Source organism: Carlito syrichta, unplaced genomic scaffold, assembly GCF_000164805.1.
Source record: "Carlito syrichta isolate Samal-C Ts95f unplaced genomic scaffold, Tarsius_syrichta-2.0.1 Scaffold305319, whole genome shotgun sequence".
Classification (NCBI taxonomy): domain Eukaryota; kingdom Metazoa; phylum Chordata; class Mammalia; order Primates; family Tarsiidae; genus Carlito; species Carlito syrichta.
In genome coordinates this window covers 674,617-700,316 of record NW_007249415.1, presented here as the reverse complement: position 1 = coordinate 700,316, position 25,700 = coordinate 674,617, and the positions used below count along the sequence as shown (strand labels likewise).

The following is a 25,700-nucleotide window of genomic DNA, read 5'->3' as shown; positions in this document are numbered from 1 at the left end:
AGCAAATACAAGTCTTTTCTGGGGAAAATTCAGTCCAACTCAAAGAGTTCCAACTAATATATATACAAAGTAAATAATCAGTTCATGATCAAGAATAATAAGAACTAAGGAAACAAGACCAAAAAATTAAATGTCTAAACAACAGATTAGATACAGATAAAATGAGAAACAATGAACCAGAAAAAAGATCCAAAGAAGTTACACGAAGATGCAATCCAGAGAAACAAAGAGTTGAAAAGCCATGAAGTATGGAAATAGAGAATTTTTCATATTACCTAAAAGAGTTTTTGAAAGAAATGACAGAAATAGCACATGAGAAGCAATATTTGAAGAGAGAATGGCTGAGAATTTTTCAGATAGTTTAACACCAGGAAGATTCCTGAAAGATCTTTGGAAAAAAGAATAAATAAAATACATTTACACCTAAATATCTAACAGTAAAATTTCAAAAACCAGGGTAAAAGAGAAAAATCCTTAAAAATTGCCCCAAAGAAAAAGCAAATTGTTTACAAAGGAATAACAATTAGATTGACTGTTGACATCACATTAGTATCATAGAAGCCAGAAAGTGGTCTACATCTCTTCCAAGATTTGGTAAGTTTCAGCTATTATTTCATTAAATAAACTTTTATGAACTCCAAATTTTGAAAAATTTTGGAATTCCAAAAACATGAATATTTGTTCATCTGATGGTGTCCCATATGTCACAGAGAATTTCTTCGTTGTTTTTTAGCCTTTCTTTTCCTCCTTCCCATCCCATCCCTCCCTCCCTTCTTTTCTTTTTTTTTGTCTGACTGGGTTATTTCAAAAGCCCTGTCTTCAAGTTGAAAAATTCTTTCTTCTGCTTGATTGAGTCTATTATTAAGACTCTTGCTTGAATTTTTAAATTTCATTCACTGAATTCTCCAGTTTCAGGATTTGTTTGGTTTACTTTATGATATGTATTTTTCTGTTGAATTTCTTCTTCAGATCATGAAATGCTTTCCTGATTTCTTTGGTTTGTGTTCTCTTGTATCCTACTGAATTTCCTTATGATCATTATTTTGAATTCTTTTCACACATTTCATGATTTCCTTGTGGTTTGTTACTGTTAATTATTGTGTTTCTTCATAATGTTACATTACCATGTTTCCTTGCGGTTTCATGTTTCTTATGCCCTCATGTTGATAGTGCACATCTGGTATAACAGTCACTTCTACCAATTTTATGGAATAGTTTTTTTAGGAAAATGCTTTTTTTTCTGTAGATGTATCTACAGTGTTGGCTGGATAGAGTACTTTGGCTTTGGTTCTAGAGAGTAATGTAATCTCTGTATGATTTCTTTGGCTATAATCAACATCAATGGCATCTATAAGTCCCTCAGTGACTTAGGCTATAGTTGTTTGTGGAGGCTGTGGTGATGCTTTGCTGGGGACTTGGGTACCAAGCAGACTGGTCCTCAGTCCCCTGGGTGGTAGCATGAGCACTGGGTGTGGCAGCAGCAGGCACCTTACAGACTTGTTTTGAGCCCTTGGGCAGCTCACACAGGCGTCAATAGTAGTACTGGTGGGCTGGACAGGTAGACCCTAAGGTCCCCGGGTACCAGCAGTGGGCCTCAGGCAGGCCAGTCCTTGGGCCCCCTGATAGGGCATGTGTGCTGTTGGTAGCAGTGTCAGACAGGGCCAGCCCGTCCTTGGTTCCCTGGATGGCACATGCGAGCACCAGCATTGTGGAAGACATTCTTGATCCATATTTTTAAATATTTATTCTTGTCCATTTTTCCAGTTTTTTTGTGGTTGGAGATTCTAATTATGTCTATGCTACACTTCCTTTAGCTGCCATCTCTCTCAATCATTTTCTTGAGCTGATCAATTTTATTGAACTATAATTTAATGGCAACCCCCCCGTACTATTAGGCAGGCAGGGTGACCCAAGGTCTTGAGGTGGGGTCTTCTCAATGATCTGCCCTCCTCCAGGAATAGGGGCTCTCTAATGGTCCGTGCCCAATATGTATCTCTTCTCCAGGGATAGAGGATTATTTTCCCATTCCCTTTACCCAGCTACAATAGTTTTCACCAATGCCCTGAGAGTGACAGTATTTGTCCTATTTCTCCTACAGATTAAACGGAAGAAGGACCCTGCCTTGTTCTGTGACCCACCTCTCAGTAGGTGTTATTCCTTTCCTCCAAGCTGCATGAGGACTCTCTCCAAATAGGGTCTGAGGAGAAAAGGCCTATGAGAGATTGTATACTTCCCTCGTACTGATGGCTCAGGGGCCTCACATTCTCTTGGTAGTTCTCACTTGGCCTCTCTCAAATCCATCTTTTCTTTTGATGCCTATGTCTGCCCAGCTAAGGAAGTGGGGATGTCTCTTATCTTTCCACAGGCATCTAGCTCTTAGATTTGGACTAGTGGTTGCCTTAAAACCTCAGCTCTCCAAGGGACTCAAGAAGATTCATGGATTTGCAACTTGGTCAGATTTTGTTGTTGTTGCCCCAAGAGTGGTAGTGACATTCTTTCCAAGTGTCTACACCCCCTGAGTAAAAACTGTCAGCAAAACTTATAAAAGATGTTTGTTCTGTTTTACCCAGGATCTAGGACTTTATATAAGCAGAGTTTCAAGTTATCCTTGTCTACTCTTGTCAGAAGTGAAAATAGTTGGATTTTCTTATTAATTTTTTTTTTTGGTTTCAAAGTCACAGATTCTACTTCTATTTCACTAGTGATTACCTTAAAATTGTTAAGATGTATATTTTACTATTACTTTCATTCCCTCACTCTGAAGAAGCAGGAACATGGTAGTCCCACTGACTCCCTGTGCCTCACTGTCCACACTTCCTATTTGGAATTCCAGATTATTAGTCACATAAGACACCAACAATTAGTTAGATATCACCATAATTACTACTGGTTTCTTTTTTCACCTGCTTTTTAGACTATTTTTTAAAGATAAATTTTAGGGTCATAGCAAAATTGAGAGGAAGATACAGAGATTTCCCAAATGACCATATGCCATACATGCACAGCCTCCTCCATTACCGACATCCCCCTCCAGAGTGGTACATTTGTCACAACTGATGAACTTACATCAATACATCATAATCACCCAAAGCCCATAGTTTTCAGTAAGGCTCACTCTTGATGCTGAACGTTCTGTGGCTCTGGACAATAATATAATGATGTATATCCACCATTATGGTATCATAGAGTACTTTTACTATCCTAAAAATCTTCTCTGCACCACCTATTCATCACTCCCACTCTCAAGTACCTGACTTTCAATGATCTTTTTACTGTTTTCATAGTCTTGCCTTTCCCAAAATGTACTAGAGTTGGAATCATTTAATACATAGTCTTTTCAGATTGACTTATTTCACTTAATAACGTGCATTTAAGGTTCCTCCATGTCTTTTCACAACTTGATAGCTCATTTCTTCTAAGCCCTGATTAACAGTCCATTGTCTGGATGTACCACATTTCATGTATCCATTTACTTACTGAAGAACATATTGGTTATTTCCAAGTTTTGGCAATTATGAATAAAGCTGCTATAAACATACATGAGCAGGCTTTGTGTGGACATAAGTTTTCAACTCCTTCGAAGTACATTTGCTGGATCATATGGCAAGATTATATTTAGTAAGAAAACTGCCAAGTTGTCTTCCAAAGTATCTGCACCATTGCTGTCCTACCAGCAGTGAATGAGGATTCCTGTTGCTCTACATCCTCACCAGCATTTGGTGCTACCAGTATAAGATTTTAGCTATTCCAATAGGTATGTAGTGGTATCTCCTTGTTTTGATTTGTAGTTCCCTGATGACGTATGATGTGGAAAATCTTCTCATATTCTTATTTGCCATCTGTATATCTTCTTTGGTGAGGTGTCTGTTAAATTCTTTTGCCCTTTTTTTTTGAATTGGAGTTTCACTCTGTCACCCAGGCTGGAGTGCAGTGGCACGCTCACCGCCACCCCAGCATCTACGTGCTGCGCTCTGGTGATCCTTCCACCTCAGCCTTCCAAGTAGCCAGAACTACAGGTATGTGCTACTATGCCCGGCTAATTTTTGATTTATTGTAGAGATGAGGTGTCGCCAAGTTGCCTGGGCTGGTCTTGAACCTGCGGGCTCAAGCAATTCACTTGCCTTGGCCTCCCAAACTGCTGGAATTACAGGCTGAGCCACCGAGCCCAGCCTTTTGCCCATTTTAAAAATCAGGTTGTTTGCTAATTGTTGAGCTTTAAAAATCTTATGCATATTTTAGATAGCAGTCCTTTATCAGATGTGTCTTTGGCATAAATGTTCTCCTCGTCTGTGACCTGCCATTTCAGCATCTTGGCATTATCTTTTGCAGAACAGAAGTTTTAAAAAATTTTAATGAAGTCCAGTAGATCAATTATTTCCTTCATAGACATTATTTGGTGCTGTACCTGAAAAGCCATCACCAAACCCGAGTCATTTAGGTTTTCTCCTATGTTATTTTCTAGTGGTTTTGTAGTTTCACATTTTGTATATATGCCTATGATTTATTCTGAGTTAACTTTTGTGAAGGGTTTATAATTTGTGTCTAGTCTTTTTTTTTTTTTTTTTGCATGTGGCTGTCCAGCTGTTCTAGCACCATTTGTTGAAAAGGTGGTCTTTTGTCCATTTTGTTGCCTTTGCTCCTTTGTCAAAGATCAGTTGATATATTTATGTGGGTCTATTTCTGGGCTCTCTATTCTGTTCCATTGAGCTATATTTGTCTGTTTTTTCACCTATAACACAATGGGGCAACTGTCTGCTTGCATTAGGTTCATCACTCTAAAACTCTGTATCTGCCATGGTCTCTTCCTGGGGCCCTTCCCCTTGATGCTCAGCAGTTTACATTACATCCAGTGTGGAGAGGTGCTAGGTCATGGAGCCTGACAGCAAAGCCCCACACTGCCCTGTTGCTCTGGGCACCAGTCACTCAGCATCTGCTTCTCATTGCCCAGCAGACCTTGGCCACATATATGTCTGATGGTAACTTGTACCACTTTATTTTGCTAGCCTAAATTCTACCCCAGCCAAGACTCAAAGTGTGAGTTTAACCTTGATTCCTGATGAACAACCAAGAGTTGACTGGTGAGGCTTTTATTATCTTTGTTTTGTAGAGGACATTAATTGAGGCACAGAGAGGCACATGGGAGCAAATCTTTGAGCCCAAGTCACTTGATTACCAGACCATGGCCCTTCCACTGTCACCTATTTCCCTTCAAGAGGTACACATAGTGCAGGGACCCTTTAGATGACCTATGCCTTCCCACCAAATTGTCCCAAGGCCCTAAAGCTCTGTCCTCTTTTAAGAGGGCTAGGGGTGGGTAGTCCTGAGAAGCAGGCTTGTCATGACCTGTGGTGCACTGTGTGTCCTGAGTGGATCCCAGGGTTCTGGCCTTACCCCTGCTCGTCTGGGCAAGGGCTTGACATGAGAGACATAGGAGGTCACCTGAGTCACTGTGGAGTGGGGACAGGGGAGTCTATCGTGAGGCAGGGACAACACGTGGCCCCTCCTAGCTACTGACACTCTATATACCTGGTTTATAAGCAAATTACTTAGATCATTTTGTTCCCCAAGGCACAAATGCATTCCTCTATCATGTAAGCAGAGGTTAAGGTTGAGTTACTCAAAGTACCTTCAGCAGAGTCCTCCCCACCCTGCTTTTTCCGTTAGCTTTGTTGTAGGGAGAGGAGACACCATGAAGGTGATCATAGCACAACTGAGTGACAACAATGAATTCTAAAATGGAGACTTGTCTCTTTAATTATCAAATCAGCTTTGTCCACAGCAATGCTAGTCTTCAATTTGAACACAGACAGGTAATCCTCAAGAGACTGCTTCCTCCTCAATTCATATAGGACAGGTGATGGGAGGTGATAAGAAACTGTGTCATATCCCCAAATATGCCACATATTGACCCCCAGATAGATGAAAGGGACAAGTGACAGGGGTTGGCAGCTCTCTGCTTGGCAGGTGACAATACTCAACTGACAGTCAGCATTTTGTTCTAGAATAGCTACAAATAAAGCAATTTGACACATGCCAGGAAGAAACTGTCTCCTGCTTTATCCTTTCAATTAGTTTTTGAAAATGTTACTTTATAGGATTATTTAGCATCAATTGACTGTTTATGAAGGAGATTCTAGAATAAATAACAATGTATTAGTAAGAAATGGATTTTTTCTTTTATAAAAAGTAAACACCCAAATGAGATGAATTCCCTATCTCCCTGGGACACCCAGGCATCCATGCTAAGCTGATTAGTTCTGGGCAAAAGGAGAAAAACAAATAATAGTTTGAAGGTCGCCTCCATTGGACTTTGCTTTAAAATATCTCAGCTCCACATAAGCCCTCCCTTCCATCCTCATGCTCCAGTTCAACCGCTCAAGGCTTGCTTTTCTGAGAAGAAACATGTTCTCCATATAGACCAGGCCTGGGAAGTGGACAGGAAGGACACAATCATAGCACAGAGGCTCTGCCCTGGGCCACCAGCTCCAGCAAGGGTTCAGCAGCTCAGACCACACTAAACGACCTGCCTGCTGGTTGGTCACAAGGCTGATATGGGTGCTCATAGGCAGGCAGGCTGGGGTGCACTCTGGGGTCTTGAGAGCCCTGGGATTAGATGAAAGTCCACCCCTGGGTTCTCTGGCTTGGGTTGACTTTAAGAAACAGCAGCCCCACCCCAAGGCAGCCTGGGAGTTCTACAGCTGCACTGGGCTAGTGGGGGCTCACAAAGAAGGTGGCTGTAAGATTTTGGTTTTGCTTCTAATCTTTTTTTTTTCTGAGTTGGAGTCTCACTCTGTCGCCCAGACTGGAGTACGGTGGCATGCTCCCGGCCATCGCAGCCTCGACCTTCTAGGCTCTGGCGATCCTTCTGCCTCAGCCTTCCAAGTAGCTGGAACTACAGGCACGTGCTACCACGCCTGGCTAATTTTTTGATTTATTGTAGAGATGAGGTCTTGCCAAGTTGCCCAGGCAGGTCTCAAACCCGCAGGCTCAGCCAATCCCCTCACCTCAGCCTCCCAAAGTGCGGGATTACAGGCTGAGCCACCGAGCCTAACTGCTTCTAATCTTTAAGAGAATCTTGATAACTTGTGTCTTCTCACATACTTTTAGCTTATAACAAAATCTTTTCATTACGGAATTTTTTTGTTTTCTACAAAGGCTGTGATTTCTGGCCTAATGTTAATATTGATACTTTGAAAGAAAAACCTTCTTGGTCCTCCCTTGCATGTCCACTTTTGTGGCTCCTTCCACCAGGGTCAGCCACCCCCTGCAATCCCACACCCTTGCCTATACCCCTGCATCACCCACACGCCCTCACACCTCCCCACTTCCCATCCCCCACACACCATCCCCTGAACTCCCCCCCAACCCCACACTCTGTTTCCCACACATCCCCACATGCCCTGTCCCCCTAATGTGCCTGCACCTCATATACCCCCATCCACCTCACGCCCCCCACCCTATACACCCCCACACCCCACTCACGCGCCCATCCACCTCACAGCCAGGCCACTCCATATGTCCCCACAAGCCCCTCACGCCCCACACCTCCCTCATGGCCCAACCCCTCATGTCCCGGTTCCTCATATACCCCCACATCCCCTTCATGCCCCATCCCCGTTACTCCCCCAGCCCCGTAGCCCCCACATCCCCCTCACACCCACCCACCTCATGCCTCACACCCCCCCACGACCCTTGTGTTCCCCCTCCAAACCCGCCCCTGGGGCTGCTGGTTGGTTACCTGGCCTTGGCCTGTGGGTTACTGTGGACCCCGCATAGGACGAGACCCCAGGGCAGACTCTGTTTCTAGCTCAGGAAGAGCCCAGGAACCAGCGCCTCTTGTAGGATAATTGAGGACATGCGGCCCTGCACGGGGGGGGGGGGGGGGGGGGGCTGGAGCACGAGAAAGAGGCCTCCTGCCTTTTACTTCCGTCTGCCGCTTCCGCTTTTGCTGCCGGCTTCCGCCAGCTGCTTCTGCTTCCACCTGCTCCTCCGCTTCCACCTCCAGTCTGGGCCTCTGCAACGCGTGGAAGACCCTTTGCTGCTTGGAAAGTCTCCATCTTTCCAGGACCTGGGACCCCTTCTGTCACAGTCTGACCCCATGTCATATGGCTTTGCCCCTGGAAGTCTTTATGCTCACCTCTCCTCCTCCACAACAAAGGCTTTATAGAGATCAAAATTTAGAATTTATTTCGTGGCCCAAAACCTTTGTTAGTATCTTCTGAATGAAGTTATGTTCACATGTACTGTCATTTCACACTTGTTCAGAAACTACAAATATGTTACAAACAGATGAATAACAATCACACATGAAAGCAAAAATTGCATCCAAATTGCACCTCTTAAGAGACAGGCAGGGTTGTTTTTCCACAAGGGACTCTTCATGCAGGGGTCAAGATGACTCTCTTCCAAGGCAGGGCTCAGCCTGGGTATATTCTCTGCTCATTTAACAGATATCAGTGTTAGGAAACCTTGTTTGCATGAATATGTAAATAAGGAGGTATATTATAGCAGTGTCTGTTAATTGTTTTTTGAGCTCTTTTAAGTAAAATCCCCAAATCAGAAGGTAAACTGAAATAAAAAAAATGTAAAAACCATTTTAATGCTTTATAAGCTATCAACTCAATTAAGTTTTCATTCAAGTTTTTTGAAAGAAGAGGATTAGAAATCACTTGACTTGCAAAAGAATCTGTTATCTGGTCATTTTCAATTTCTGGAACATTTACTGGAAAAGCTGTCTTTGCTCAATTTATCAAGGGATTGTCATTTATCCATGATTCTCTGTCACCTTGTTTAATATATTCTGAGGAGGTTGAGAACATGAAAATGTTGTTAGCTTCATGGCTTTTTTCCCAATGTAATATTTTTTGATAAAAACACTTTTGTTAAAACATTATTTTAAATGTATTTTCATCAAAATCTTAGAGTTGAAGATTTAGTTCGTTCTATTTATGGCAAATGTCCTCCATGTAACCTAATCCTCTTCGTCAAACCAGTGAACCAAATTAGAAATATTTTCTGTCAGGAAAATGTCTGACCTACTTTTTCTATTGAAATAAAAGTGCTAGCATGCTTTCCCAGAGATATTAAAAAATAAAACCACTGACATAAATTATAGAAGATATAAATTACTGAAGGCAATAAGACATTATTTAAAACATATAGATTTAATATAATTAATTGACCCACTTTATAATATGTCATGAAAAGAAAATGAGTCTATATACTGCTTTTCTTAATTTGTATCACTTTCATGAAACATGTAGGTAAATATTCAGGTTATGTACTCAGTGAGGACTTGTGTATATGTTTATGGAACATTACTCTCAGGAGTCAAATACTAAATAAGAATCAAGTCTAAAAATAATTTTAGGCTGGGCATGGTGGTTCACACCTGCAATCTCAACCCTTTGAGATGCGGAGGCAAGAAGACTGCCTGAGCCCAGGAGTTTGAGACCAGCCTGGACAACTTGGCAAGCCCTCTCCTCTACAAAAAATTAAAAAAGTAGCCAGGTGTGGTGACATGCACTTGTAGTTCCAGCTACTTGGAAGGCTGAGGCAGAAGGATCGCCTGAGCTTAGCAGGTCGAGGTTGTGGTGGCTATGAGCGTGCCACCGCACTCCAGCTTGGGCAACAAGATGTGACTGACTAAAAAAAACCCAACTAAAACAATTAATTAAAACCTTCCCCCATTAATTCTGCTAAGCATAATAATCAAAGTTTCTTTTGTGTTTCATGAAAAGGAAGATACTTATTGCTTTAAAAAAAAGAGTAAGTGTTGTAGCTGGCACAGTGTAAGGTGTGTCTGCAGTATTAAGAATATCCAAGTCATCTATAGAAAATAAGACAAATGAGCAGAGGCAGTAGCCTGAGATACATGAAGTTAGATAAATAGATTGACTGCCTGTGGAGGGGATCAGAGAGGCACTTGATGTTCATAAGATCAAATTATTTATCTATCAGCTGTGGGCTTCCATGTTGTCCCCACTGTTTGACTTGGACAAGCAGATAAAAGGCCCTGCATTTAATACAGTAGAGTAGGTCAAATTCTCAATTGAATACATCTTACCTATTCCCTTATTAGCAATTTTATTAAAACTGACATAAAATGTTTGACATGTGTTCATTTAAAAAAAATCTGGATGTTTATATCTCTGTCCCAACGAGACACAAACTTCAACATAGTCTCATATTCTTTGGTCTCCACATCACCCCAGTCTCATCACAGTGATATTATCCAGACTTTAAATTTTGGGTTATTTAAAGGTATATATTTTATTTTACTTTGGCTTTAGCATTTTAAGAACCACCACACACTTACCAAGGTACTGATCATTTTTACTTCATAAACCACTTGTAAGATTTCATAAATTTTGTTTCACAAATCGAGCATCCCAGACTGTTTCCATGTGGGTCTTTGTGTGGCAAAGCTCTGATGATATATCTAAGAATTTTTTGACTTAATTCAAACATACTTATTAAATGTTTGCTGCATAGAGGGTTGTGCCATGAACAAATCAATAAATAGCCGTGAATAGCCATGAACAAACCAATGTCTGTCACAAATTTTGTGATAAGTGTCAGGAAGAAAAATCAAGCAGGGAGAACGAGACATAAAGTAGTTTTTTCCACAAAAATACATTGGAAATGGCTAAGGAAGTAAATGATTGCCATTTAAAAACCTTCCTGATATTTTTCTTATTTTTTTTTTAACTTGGAAAATTTCTATTTTATAGCATTTAAAGTTTTTCCTTTGGTACTAAAAAAATCCCATGAGCACTTAGAGTATGAAATAAATGACATTTTAAAAAGTTTGTGCTAGGGCTTTCTAAAACTTCTTGAAAATGTTCAAATGCACAGAAGCAGAGGGAACAGTATGTTTATATCTAGTATGAGTTCCTAGTCCTAGCCCAGCAACTGTCAACACTTGGCCAGCACTGTTTCATCTAAATTCTCTTTTCTTCTCCATTACTGGATCCCCTCACCCCGCTTTTAGGAAGGCTCAACACATCATTTCAACTGCAATGGCTTCAGTTTATATGGTTAACAGTGCCCTGCTGTGGGTAACAAAGTATATGGATGCCCTATCAGTCAGATATTATTAGCACTTTCATAATCCAAATGTTCTACTATTTAGTCTAGATTTCCTTTTCCCATGTGGCCTCCCAATTGCAAGTTCATTCTATTCTTCAGCTTGGCTATTATGTTCACTCCTTCAAATTCTGCTTGGCTCTCTTTTGTTTTCTTATCTCTTTTAGAATGTTTATTAAGTTAATTTTAAATTCCTGGACTGTCTGTTCTAATGAGTTAGAATACATCCCAGTGGAATGTCTAATTCAGGATTACAATTTTTATTTGGAATTGCTGTAACTCCTCAGTGTTATTTCTCCTTATGAGGTTTGAAGTCATTTCCCCACAGGTACTAGCTGCTTGGCCAAGCTAGTGTATGGGCGGGGGGGGGGGGAGGGGGCTCAGTGCCCACTTCCCAAGCCATGAGGAGTAGGGAAAGGCATGAGAAACCCACACTCATTCCTCATCCCTCAGGCCTGGCTTCACACTGACCCCAGGCATGCCCTTTGCAGCTATAAAAGGAAACGCCAGTGTCACCAGTCCTGAAGGGTGGGACTGAGGGGGCATCTGTCAGAGGCAGATTAGCTCCCACAGTCGTGCCTCTCACCAGCACAGGGCCTTTGCATAACCATAATTTGTTCCTAAGTATGCCTGGGATCCAGTGGTATGCTAATAAATGCTAAACCACAAGCTATCCCTCCCCGTGTATGCACACATATGTGTAAGCTTACTGTAAATTTTATTAAGAGAGAAGTGTGCAGTTTAAAAACATGAGTGAATTGTACAGGACTCTGTTATAAACCCTACAGAGCCAGTTCTCACAGAGTGCTTCCCTTGACTTTTGCTGCAACCTTGTAACTATAGTCGACATAGGGTTGCTGCATGAGTGGGTTTCTGACAAGCATTGGTGGATGTTTTCAGTTCGAGTCAGATGAAGGTGAGGCAAGGAGGTGTTTGTCAGCGCATCTCTCATTCAGTGAGTGAGTGACTGCCGTGCTCACGTGGATAACAGTTTTCTGAGACTGCAAGGCTATTTCTTGAGTTTTTGGTGCCATTGGCAATGTAACAGTTACATTTTAAGTTTGAGCCGCATCTTCTCCATTACTTTCTAGGTCTAGAGACAACCACAATAAATCAAGCTGAGTCATGTGTTTGCAGATACCTGTGGTGTAGACCTTCCTCCACCGCTGATTCCAAGCTCTGACACCAACCTCTGAACGTGGGCTGGGAGGGCTGTGCCCACTGCTGTATTGCATGTGCACAATAAGAGTGCAGATTGTAGTCAAATGCAGCAAAACCATAAGGAAGTGGTGTGTTGTATTTGTTCCCTTTGTTTTTAACACAATTTAATTCAACGTTTATGCAGTGTACTTTTTTTAAAATTTAATTTAATTTTTTATTTTTCGAGTTGGAGTCTTGCTGTCACCCAGACTGGAGTGCAGTGGCCGCTCCCGGCCACCATAGCCTCAACCTGGTGGGCTCCAGCAATCCTTCTGCTTCAGCCTTCCAAGTAGCTGGAACTATAAGGTGCGCACTGCCACACCCGGCTAATTTTTTTGATTTATTGTAGAGATGAGGTCTCACCAAGTTGCCCGGGCTCAGGCAATGCACTCACCTCAGCCTCCCAAATTGCGGGATTACAGGCTAAACCACCGAGCCTGGCTAGCAGTGTACTTTTCAATGATGGCTGTGTTCAACCACTGGCTGGCCTAGCTCCTGGCACTGCAACCTTCAGTGCAGTAGCTGACACCTCGACTGGAGATCCCAGCTGGCAAGGCCTTCCTCGGCTGTCTCCATCTTGCACACCCCCCGCCATGAGGCAAACCCTAATCCCGTATTTACATGGCAGTCTGCCCACTCAGCAACCCTCGTCTGCCTCTTTTCCGAGGTACCGCCATGACACGGGTGGCAAGTGTGCTTATTTGGCCTTTCCCCCAGGAGAGGGGCTGCTGTCTGAGGCTGCACTTGGTCCTGCTTGCCCATCTGCTCAGGCACCAGGACTCATGGGCATTCTATACACATTCACGGGGTAAAAGCTCAAGAACCTCACAATATGAAGTCAGGCTCTGGGAGACGCATCATACAATATTTCTTTTAAAGCAGAACTTTCATTTCACTTGGTAAAATACAGGTCATCTCCCCACTTCCATGACAGAATATTGAGTGTGGATGCTCCACTGACATGAGGCAACGAGGAAATTCTGCTCTAAGGTACCCTTGTCATGGAGAGATTCCCTCCATCCGTCTTTCTGAAGCTTAACCTTTTTTTAATGCAACTGTTTTAATTTTAATGTTGTTTTTATTGTGGAGAAAAAATGAAAGTTTCAAAATTGGTGCAAAAGAGAAAACCAAGTTATTTGTCTATAATAATGCTGCTTTTTATTTGTATGGTGACTTTGACTTTTCAAAACATTGTCCTAAGCTACTTTTCATTTAACTATAGAAACATTAGACAAACAAATGAGTTTTAAAAAAGAAAACAAATTAAAGTCACCCCAAATCCCATCATCTGCAGACCATGACCAGACTCTCTCCTTTCTAGACTTTTCCACATGTGCATGTCCATTTCTTTACAACCATGAGATGTAAGTGCTGCTTTGCCACAATTTTCCACTTACTTTATTAGGAATGTCCTGAATGTTATAGTTGGAAATGCCACAGTTCTATACTGTAACTTGGGTGCCTGCAGCTTTCCACTGCACCCCATACCCTCTCTACCTGATCATCCATTGCTGAATATCCAGGTTCCTCCCATGTCTCTTGTCTACACTATTCCACACAGCTAAACAGGGAGTGTGGCTGTGTCATTGTCCCTTTCACAGATGGGACACAGTAGGGTAGTTGCGTGATTTTCCTTGACACCGCTTCATCTAGGGAGAGGAGCCACATGCTCTCCAGGGAGATGGTGAGGACTGTGAGGGTGGGAGCTAAGCGGGGCTGTTCCAAACTGGACAAATACATGAGCACTCAGTACCACATGCAGCAGGGGATAAGGTCCGATGCTCAGTCATACCTCTCAGGTGGTGCTGCCACCAGGACTGACCCCAGACCTGCCCTTGGAGCCCAGGACAGAAACAACTGTAAAAGAAAGTCTCAGCACAGCACAGTAGTGAAACATTTTGCTTTTTATTGAGAACATCTCAAACCCTTTGTCTATATATGACAGCGTCTCATGCTCAGTCCCGGCTGGTCTCTGAGAAGAAGCTCATGCAGGCTGGAAGGTGTGGCAGATACACAGATATACAGAGGACACTGAGGACTGTAGCTTAGCAACAGGGTTCTTGGCTGGATTACATTCATATAAAGTGTCCAAGTTCTAAAATCAAATTAAAAGCATATAACCCAAAGCCAGGATAAGCACACAGCTTTAGGGGCTCGCTCCATTCGTGTTCCAGTAACTGTGCTTTTCATCACTCACATGTATGCTCAGAAGAATGGCCCAGCAGCTGTGTACAGAACAGTAGCTCATGCTGTGGCCAGAATCCATGTTCTGGGGTTTGGTAGCCATCCCTCCAAACAGTAAACACAGAAGTGCAGACAATGCTGCCAGACAGGAGGACTTTCACACAGGACCAAAAAAATGGACACACCCTCACAACTAGTCATGACCATGCCAGACCTTCCACCCACCTCGGCACCTTCCCTAGTCCTATCCCCCAGCATTGGGCAAACATGGCCTCAGGTGGGTGCTCCCTTCTCCTTACACTCAGAGAGATTGTCACACAACATGGTAGGGGCAAGGACACACAAACCACACACTGGACACAAATACTCTGCCCTTTCCTCTTATGTAGTCTGGGTTGATAAAAAGGAGCCTTTTGAGACAGTCTATAATTTGATGGAATTGAGGGGCAGGGAGAGTCAGCTAATTTCCTTTCTTTGCTGGATCAAAGTTACGGTCAGGGCAGACCTTACACTTCTGGTGTAAAATATTTCAGAAGTGAAAAAGATCCATCTGTGTTGTACCTGTTCCCTGATTTTGAGAAAGGGGACAAATCCAGGTGTGCAGATACCCACAGTCACACACTCCACCCACAGATCTGCATGTGTGAGGAGAGAGCCACCACCTCCTCAGTGTGCCTGTGTGAAACGGGAGAAACCCCATCCTTACAAAGAAAGAAGCGACTGCAACCTGGGGATATGTAAGACAATTATTTGAATAAAAAAAAATTCCAGAGAAACCAATGCCTTATGTCATCTTGTACATTTTAAAGTAACTGCTCTTAATTAGAAAAAATTCTCCAAAATAGGAAAAGATGATGAGAAGCTACAGTAAAACAGAATCAAAACTGCAGTTCTTTGCTGGGAAGAGGTGGCCCTTGTGGCACGATGAGCAGGTGACCAGGGCTGACACAGGTGATCACACTGACACCCACTCAACCTGCAGCTGGCTCCTGGCTCGGAATACGCCACTCCCCCACTCCAGGGGACCTCTTGTTGGCACTGACCTCCTTGTTGGACGTGGCCCTGGCAGAGTGTACCTGAGTGGTGCTGAGGGACAGTGTCTCTGTGGAATTAATGCTTCAGGTGGAGCTAACAAAACAAAACAGAAACCTTCCCATCCCCTACTATTAAAATGTCCTCAACACTTAAGATTTTTCTAAAAAAAAAAATCAAGCTCTTCATTGTGTTCAGTTTTCTGCAAAGTCTCTAAAGTCCTGATCGAGGGCACAGGAGCAACACGGCCCCTTGAAGGAATAGCTACAGTATAACGCACGCCAGCGTCCAAAGGAGGGTAAAGTGCTATGTTTCCTGATTTGTCTCATGGTGGAGTTGGCATTCTTATATTTTTCTGATCACAGAGCTGTCCTAGGAGTACACGGGGTCCCTTGCCCCCACCCTCCCCAGGACTTTCTGAATTAGGCCTGGTCACTCTGGGTGGGGAGCCCTGTGCCTGCCCTTGCCACAGGCATCCCCTCACTCAGCCCTGGGCTTCAGTGAGGCACTCATTCATTGATGTGGGCAGGGAGGTGGCAGCCACAGTCATGCCAACTATGACCTGACAGAGGGTAATGGCTAGGCATACTGCACAGCTTCATGTGCATATGGAATATATCTCCACTAAACTTCGGAACCAAAATTCACTTATTTTTAAAAACTAATGCCAATCCCCATTAGAAAAAAATACAATTTGTAGAGACAAGAATAAAAACATAGCCTCACACATTGTCTCCTAGAGTGTACAAGAGCCTGCTTTAGGAGGGCAGTGACACCCCAGACACCTTTCCTCCTGCAGGCATGAAGAAAACCCTGGCACATCTTACCCAAATATGCCTCACCCACCCCTTCCCCATGGTGATGCAGGGGCCGACTGGCTTGTGACTGCTCTGACTGGCTTATGGAGACAACTATCCTCTTCAGGAGAAAAGGCTGGTGTGGACAGATGTTCACGTTTTGAACCTGGCTGTGTCCCCAACAGTGAGCCCTGAGTAGTGTCCCTTCTTACCACACAGGGGAGACAGCCATGATACATCCATGTGCACACATGCAGACAGGGCTCCTGAGACCTGCTGGGGATGATGGCAGCCCCTCTGCTCCTGTTCCTATTTCTGTAAGCCCATAAAGGACGCAGGTGCTGACACCCCAGACTTTTCGGGGGGGGGTATGCTGGGAGGTGGGGTCTGCACCCATCTCTGGGACCAGGAGACGCCTCTGAAGGTGGACACTGACCTGGAACACCCCTCCCACTCCCCTCTCATCCTGAGTGAGGCAACAAGGCACCCAGTGCAGAATCTGAGCTTGGCTGAGGGAGTCTGCACCAAGGGCCCTGAGCGCAGCTCCCTGAGCCCCCTGTTATGACAGTCAATGTCTAGTCTATACTATGCCAGCGGCATGTGGGCTTACCCACTCTCACCTGGATGCTTTTGGTTTTTCAAACATGTCTTTGATAAAGCTGGAAAGAATAATTTAAAAACTTAAAATGTGGCATTTCCCTAAGGATAAACATCCACTTAACTAATCCTGTTTCCATCCTGTGAAGGTCTTTGGGCAGTCATTCATGTCCATTAGATTCAGAGGAAGGAATGAGGGAGTTCTAGGCTGTGGGATGTGCAGGAGCCCCTATGATTCCTTCTAGTTCATACAAGTTAAACATTGTCTTACAAACCCAAGTGAATGCCAGCACAGAGTCGCTGGCCATATTTTATCTGTGATTATTTAGAAGTAAACTGAGAAAAGGGTTCCATGATCTGATCCTACAAGGAGTACAGAAGCTTCTAGAGGCGGCTGAGGGTGACAGGGACCTGGGTCACAACTCTAAGGGACACACAGTCACTGTGGTGAGACCCAGTGTCACTACATCATGCTGGGAGTCTGCTCCCAGGAGAGATGTTTAAATCTAATATGTGAAACTAACCACGGAAGTACCTATGGAGAAACCTAAGCTCAGATACATGTGGCAGCTCCTGTGGGTGACTACTTCCTACTGCTACCTTCTCCCTGCCTCCATGTGGAGATGCTTTCTTGCAATTAAAATGATGTGGCATAAAAGTGGTCTGACATAATTCTTATTTTATAAACCACATTCCTAGCTCTGAATAAATTATTTATTCAATAATTTCACACAAAGTAGTTTCTATTTTCCTAGACATAAGGAAGCCCTACTCAGTAGAACTCAATTTCTAGACGTAAACGGAGGTTGAAAGCAGTCGCTGGACGATTCAGAAGGGGCGACGCTGTGGGAAAGAGGCCAGGTGGCGACTGTGCCCCATAGCCCTGTGCACACCCACGCCACACCCCTGCCCAGTTCTGCGATGAGACGCCGGGACGGCGCTGCACGCCTGGTGGTCCCCCACGTCCCCATGCCCTCCCCGAGTGTGCACCTGCCCCCAGTTCAGAGGCGAGGCTCTGGGGCTGATGCTGGATGCCCGACAGCCCCTGTTCCTGCTGTGCACCCCAGGTCAGGGTGTGAGGGAGAACTGGTCCTGCTCTGTGGGCTTCTCCACCCAGGCACCCAGCCCTGCCTTGATGAAGGCTGTGAATAGACGTGCCTTGGCGGCCTGGTACTCCTTGGCTGCCAGCTTGGATTCATGGTACATGTTGGGTTTGGTGATCTTGGAGCGCAGCAAGTAGGAGGGCACCTGTGAGAGGATAGAAAGGAGAGGACAGCTGTTAGAACTGAAGCAGATGGAACTAAGACGTAGTCAACAGCCAGGAATGGCCTTCAGCACTGTGCAGGCTGGGGGGACAGCCCAGGAAAGGTGTCCGCTGCCGGAAGCATGGCTGATGTATGGCCTCCAGTGCCATGCTGGCTCATGGGGGACAGCTCAGGAAAGGCACCTGCTTCCAGGAGCATGGCTGATGTATGGCCTTCAGTACTGTGCTGGTTCATGGGGAACAGCCCAGAGAAGGTGCCTGCTGCCAGGAGCATGGCTGAGGTATGGCCTCCATGCAGCAGTCCTGCCAGTTATGCAGGCAATCACTGACTCGGGCTCTTAAGACATGCTTCTGGCAAACTACATGCAGTTAATTCGTTTCATTTCTAACATCTTTAGCCATTTAAAAGCAGCACTGCTGCTGTGACATACATTTTGTTACCCCAAGGAACCCAAAGTCTTCCTTTCTGTGGCAGCTGCACAGGTTCCATCCCCCTGGACAAACAGGACCCTACCAGGCACTGTCACTTCTACCTGTACCTCCCACACCCATGCTCTGTGCTGGCCTCCAAATAAATGAATGCCATAAACTTAAGAATATAAACAAAGATTATCCTAATTTACTACATAAGGTCTTATTTTGGGGAGAAAGGAGTCTTGTGGCTAAAACAAAAGGGTTAGAACCCTTCTTGTAGTGTTAGCAGAACCCAACTTGGTATCACATTGCTAAGTGGAAGGGGCAGAGCAACCACTTGTTTTTCTCATGGCAATTTTCAGTGGCTGAGCAGTGAGAGCAGTTTCCACTGCATCTGAGATCCCTGGGCGGTGGGTCTCCCTCTGTGGTAAGGGCAAAGTGCTGCCTCTGAGAGGGCTCTGGGGCTCAAAGCGCCAGGACCATACTTGTAAACCACCGACATTCTGAAGGAATGAGAGGCTCCAAGGGAGCAACTGCGCCTGAGAACTCAAAGATGAAACCACTTGGGAATGGGAGGGTAAAGACAACCAGGCTACCGGGGAGTGGGCTGCATCGCGCTGAGGGCACCTCAGTACCTTGCCGTGCACACGCATCCAGCGACAGTACAACGCGTGCTTACACAGGCGGGACGCGCGGCCCAGTTCGTCCTTCCCAGTCGTGGCGTTGATGACCTCGATAGCAGAGTCGCCTACCGTCCAGTTGACACTGAAGTTGGGTGCCTTCCCTGGCTGTCGCGCCTCTGCATTGCTGATGCCTGGATCGAAGCAGACACAGGAAGGTGATGTGATGCCTGCATCAACCCAGGAGGGAGGGGAGGTCAGGCGTGACACACGGTGCTCAGATGCAGTCACAAGCACGTGGTGAGGAAGCTCTATCTGCCGAGTAAGGTATACTCATGCCACAGCAGGCCTCATACCCTCCACTGCTGCCCATGACAGGAGCAGCACCAAGAAAAGAGAAACGACCTGCAGACATGCACCTGTCTGATTGGGCGGGTGAGTAGAAGGTAGACAGAAACCTCATGCCAGGAGACTTTCTGACAAGCATGGCCCAGCTCACTCTGGGGCTAACAGAGCTAGATGGATGAGCCACTCTGGGGATTAATGCAGGTCCTACAAGGTTGTATAGAGGTGCTGCTCTTTAGTGTGTCACAAGTGCCTTGGGTGCTCACACCCTGCATGTGCTTCCCTGTCACTTAGAGGCCAGGCACATCTAGGCCACACAGCTTTGCATATGTGACACCCCAGATACAACAGGAAACCCTAACTCTTACCAAAAGTATATATGGGGTCTTGAAAAAGTTCATGGAAAATGCACATTATGAAAAAAACAACATGGATCTTAAAAAATTTTTTGCACCAAAGTAAACTCATACTAATTTGTTATAACACATCTAAACAGGATCTAGTTTGGGGAACCAAGGAGGATAAGATATCAGTTTGAAAAAGCCCCTATCAGAGCAACAGGTATTCTGCCAAAATTGAAGTAAGAACAGACATCAAATTTACGGGGAAGCTTGGACGGAAGAATGGTAATCACTGATGCTTCATGAAAAGTTTATGGGAATAGTGCCCCAAAGAATTCAGCAGTTTATATATGACTAACTCATTTAAAGAAGAAATGAGATGATGAAGATGAAGATGATGCCCACAGCAGCAGACTATCCACATCATTTGTGGGTGTTTATCCCCTAACTAAAGAGGACCAACGATTTACAGCACAAAATAATAGCCAACAACATAGGCATCTCAATCAATTCAGATTACATAGTTCTGTCTGAGAAATTAAAGTTCTGCAAACTTTCCACTTGATTGTGCCAAAACTGGTGTGCCCAGATGAGCTCTAGACAAGAACAGAGCTTTCCATGGAAATTTTAGACAAGTAGGAACAAGATCCCGAAGTAGCTCTTCAAATCATCATAATGGAAGATGAAACGTGGCTTTCTCGATCCTGAAGACAAAGAATAACCAGAGTGGCTACCAGGAGGTGAAGGTGGTCTAGTTGCAGCCACAATGGACTCAGACAAGAGCAAAGGTCATGGCAACAGTTCTGGGAATGTGCAAGCATTTTGCCTGTTGACTTTCTGGAGAGCCAAAGAAGGATAACATCTGCTTATTAAGTGTTTTGAGAAAATTAGTCAAAGCTTTAGAACTCCTGGGAAAGCTTCACCAGCAGAGTCCTTCACCACAAAAATGCTCCTGTTCATTTTTCCTATGGAACAAGGACAATTTTGTGAGAGTTGTGACCTTATAATCCTGATTTTGCTTCTTCTGACTTCCTTTCCTAATGTTAAAAAAATCTGTAAAGGTCATCCATTTTTCTTCAGTTAATAATGTAAAAGAGACTGCATTGACATAGTTAAATTCCCAGGACCCTCAGTTCTTTGAGGATGCACTAAATGGATGGTGTTATCATTTATAAGAGTGTCTTGACTTTAATAAAGCTTGTGGTGAGATACAGTTTACATTTGTAAAATTTTTATTTTTTAATTCCATTTTCCATGAACTTTTTGAAGTTCTTTCACCCATATTTTTTTTTACTTATTTAAACCATGTCATCTTAACTAATCACAGTCTCATTTTGCAGGGTTGAAATATATAAATATATATTTTTTTGAGGTGGAGTCTCACTCTGTTGCCTGGGTTGGAGTGCAGTGCCACGCACACTCATGGCCACCCCAGCATCGATCTGCTGGGCTCTGGTGATGCATCCGCCTCAGCCTTCCAAGTAGCTGGAACTACAGGCACACACTACCATGCCCAGCTAATTTTTTTATTTATTGTAGATATGAGGTCTTGCCAAGCTGCCGGGGCTGGTCTCAAATCCACAGGCTCAGGCAATTCACTTGCCTTGGCCTCCCAAGTGTCTCCTTGACACTTGGATGACAAGGAATTGAATGCCCATGTCTGCATTCATATATTGAGCTTGGTAGCTCATCCGACATGGATGTTACAGGCCACCAAAATCAAAACTGGTTTAGGATATGAGTCTTTAGAATGTGTTTAAAACATGAAATGACCCAAATTCTGCACCAGACATTGAGCTGTCAAGCCATGAGCAGCACAATGCACTCTCAGATGTGCTCCACACAACTCACTGAACGCCCCAGTAGTCTGCACCCATCCATCACCATGCTCCTCACTGGCTTTCATGGCCATTTACTCCTCCCTTAAAGAGAATACTAAAATCACAATGATGGTTTACCACCAGGCCTCTGTTCAGAGTAAGGAACTCAGGGAGAGCGTGGCAGACCCCTGAGCTGAGAGTCCAGGGAAGCAAGTCAGTTGTGTTTCCTAGGACAGAGTACTGGAGGGAAGAGAAATACAGAGAGCCAAGGAGTCATGCAGAGGGTCCTTGAATATCCAGGGGAAGACTGAGCAGAGTATGTATATTACTCAAGGCCCACAGAGACTCCTGAGAGGATCAAAGGGAAGAGTGCTGGACACTCACACAAAGGACAGGCAGAAAGATATAAAAATACTTAGGCCAAACTTATTTTTTTTTAATTAAAACAATTTTTTTATTTTAAAGATGTGGAGTACAATTCAGGATTTCAATACAAGTGGTCATCATACAGGTGAAGTCTGGGCCTCCCTTTGGTTCCCACTTTGCCTGGTTTGAGATCAGTTTCCCTTATTGATGTTGTGTGCCCCTAACCCCTGCCCCGGCAGTATTCCATTACTGCCAATCCCTTTCTTATAGTATTATGGCAAATGTTCACGGTTCGTTTATGAGTGAGAACATGTGGTACTCTGTTCTTTGTTTCTGTGATAGATCACTGAGTGTAATAAACACTAAATCCACCCAAGTTGCTGTGAAGTGCATATGTTTGTCCTTCTTTATGGCTGCGTAATAATCCATTGTGTATCTGTATCACTTTTTTAAATCCAGTCCAGTTTTGATGGGCAGCATAGTTGGTTCCATGTTTTTGCTATTGTGACTAACTAGTGCTACAACAAACATGCATGTGCAGGTATCTTTTTTGTACAATGATTTGAGTTCCTCCGGGTATATTCCCAGTATGGGCATTGTTGATTGCTGGGTCATATGGAAGGTCATTGTCCAAATCACCACATTTTTTTTTTTCCCAGAGAGGCTGCACTAGTTTACATTCCCACCAACAGTGCAGAAGCATTTCTTTTTCTCCATATCCTCGCCAGCATCTGTTGTTGTTTTATTAATGATGGCCATTCTTACTGGGGTTAGGTGGTATCTCAGTCTGGTTTTGATTTGCATCTCTCTTTGATCAGTGAGGTTGAGCACTTTTTTCATGTGTCTGTTGGCTGCCCATTTATCTTCGTTTGAGAAGTGTCTATTAATGTCTTTTGTCCACTTTTTTAATGGGGCTGTTTTTTTCCTTTTAGCTTGTTTAAGTTCCTTGTAGATCCTGAATGTTAGGCTTTTGTCATATATACAGCTGACAAATATTTTTTCCTATTCTATGGGCTGCATCCCTGCTCTCTTGATGGTTTCTTTTGCTTTGCAGAAGCTATTTATTTTGGTAAGGTCCCACTTGCCTATCTTATCTCTTATGGAATGGGCATTTGGAATTTTGATCAGGAATTGGTTGCCAGTTTCAATTGTCATAAGGGTGTCTCCTGCATTTTCTAAGGTTTTTATAGTTTGAGGTTTTATGTTTAGGTCTTTGATCCATTTGTTTTTGTGTATGGTGATAGGTAGGGGTCCTGTTTCAATCTTCTGCATGTGGTCAGCCAGTTTTCCCAGCACAATTTACTGAATAGGTTCTCCTCTTCCCAGTGATTACTGGTGGAGGTTTTGTTGAAGATGAGTGGTTGAGAAATTGAGGTTTTGCTTCCAGAATCTCCATCATCCTATTCCACTGGTCCATATGTACTTAGGCCAAATTTCTACAGATGCAAACTACAACTAATGAGACGAAAAATACACTTTATGGAATTAATCACAGAAGAGAAACTACAGAAGAAAATATTAATGTATTTAAAGACAGTAACAAAAACTATCTAAAATGAAACACAATCAGAAAAAAGAACAGAAAATTAGTAGGATGTGGCACAGAGTTCATAAAGGGGTGGAGAGAGAAGGGGGGACAGAAAATGTATTTGAAGAAAAGATGAATATAAAATTTCAAAATCTAATGCAACAAACCCACAGACCTAAAAATTTCAATGAAACCCCAGCACAAGGAACATGAAGAAACCTATACCAGAGCACATTATAACAAATTTCTCAACACCAGTATTAAGAGAAAATCTTGAATACAAACCAAGATAAGATACATACAAAGAAGCATAGATAAAATGACAGCAGATTTTAAAATTGGAAATAATGAAAACAAGAAGCCAGGGAGCAATAGCTTTAAAGTGGTTAAAGGAAAAAAAAAATCCACCACTTCAGTAAAAAGATATTTGCCTAGTGAAATATACTTCAAAAATGAAAGTAAAAAAACAAAAACAAAACACACACGCACACATAAAAAAACAGAACCCAAACAAAAAACAAAAGACTTTTTCAGACATACCAAAGCTGAAATAATTTATTATCAGAAGACTTACACTATCTCCAGGCAAAACAAAAAAATGGAAATTTCGATATATACAAAGGAATAAAAAGCCCTGAAAATGGTACTAAATGGACAAATATATGAGTTTTTTTCTTATTACTTAAATCCCTCTAAAAGATAATTAACTATTGAAACAAAAATAATAATGTAAAATAATAATGTAATGTGGAATTTTAACAGATGCAAAAGTTAAATGTCTGACAACAATACCACAAAGGCTAGGAGGGCAAAAATGGAAATATTTTATTGTAAGCCTCTTATATTACATGTTAAGTAGTATAGCATGACTTGAAAGTAAATTGTGTTAAGTTAAAAATGCATATTAGAAACCCTAAAACAACCACTAAATTAACAAAACTAATGTTATAATTAAAAAGTCAAGGAGGCTGGGCATGGTGGCTCATGCCTGTAATCCCAACACTTTAAGAGAAAGAGGAGAGAAGATGGATGAACCCAGGAGCTTGAGACCAGCCAGGGCAACATAGCAAGACCGTCTCTACAAGCAACTTAAAAAGTAGTTGGGCATGGTGGCATACACCTATAGTCCCAGCTACTCGAGAAGCTGAAGTGGAAGGACAGTCTGAGCCCAGGAAGTCAAGGTTGAGGTGAGCCATGAATGTGCGACTGCACTCTAGCCTGGTTGATAGAGCAAGACCCAGACTAAAAAAAAAAAAAAGAAAAAAGAAAAAGAAAAAAAATCAAGGAGTTTACGGAATCATAAAACACAATTAATTCAAAAGATGAAAATGAGAAGAAGGTGAACAAAGAACATATGAAACAAATAGAAAATAAGTAGCAAGATGTGCTTTAATCCTAATAATATCACTAATCACAATAAATGCAAATGGCCTAACTATCCCAGTAAAAAGGTAGAGGAGGGGAGCAAGACCCAAATATATGCTGCCTACAAAAAACAAACTTTTAATATTATATATTTTAAAATAAAGGGATAGACAATACACTGTGCTATCAGTAATCAAAGAAAAGTTGAAGAGGCTATATTAACATGAGACAAAGCACATCTCAGAACAAGCAATATTACCAGAAATAAAGAATTTTATTTTGTAATGATAAAGGAGGTCTATTTACTAAGAGAAACCAACAATCCTAAGTTTTTATGCATCTAATCTAATCACAGAGCTGCAAAATATATGAAGTAATAACTGAAAAAAATGGAAGAAATAAACAATGTTCAATTACAGCTATAAGATTTTCAATGTCCCCTTCTTAATAACTGATAAGCCAAGTAGAAGATAAGTAAAACATAAAAGATATAAATTACTCCTGGGCCATGTTTACCTAAGCTTAGGCCCCCCTCCCCTACGTTAGGGAGATGAATCTTCTCTCTCTTTCCAATTTACTTTCTAAATAAACTGTATTTTCCAATTTATAAATAAATAAATAAATAATAAATAAGACTGCCAATCCAAAAAAAGATATAAATTATACAACCAACTTGGCCTAATCAATATTTATAGATCACACTACTATAAAAGAGCAGATGTACACATTCTTCCCAAGT

General features: G+C 42.9%; 1 protein-coding gene across 1 annotated transcript in view; it reads right to left on the bottom strand.

Annotated features, from left to right (window-relative positions):
* Positions 1–14,173: 14,173 nt before the first annotated feature.
* The window catches only part of ADARB1 (adenosine deaminase, RNA specific B1), a 71,456-nt gene continuing 59,929 nt past the window's right edge, over positions 14,174–25,700 (bottom strand). Inside the window, exons 9-10 of the mRNA XM_008061568.1 lie at positions 19,212–19,390; positions 14,174–18,146 (exon numbers count right to left, since the gene is read on the bottom strand). Of these exons, the coding sequence (XP_008059759.1) occupies positions 17,967–18,146; positions 19,212–19,390 (359 nt within the window). The 3' untranslated portion in view covers positions 14,174–17,966. The remainder of the gene's footprint in view (positions 18,147–19,211; positions 19,391–25,700) is intronic.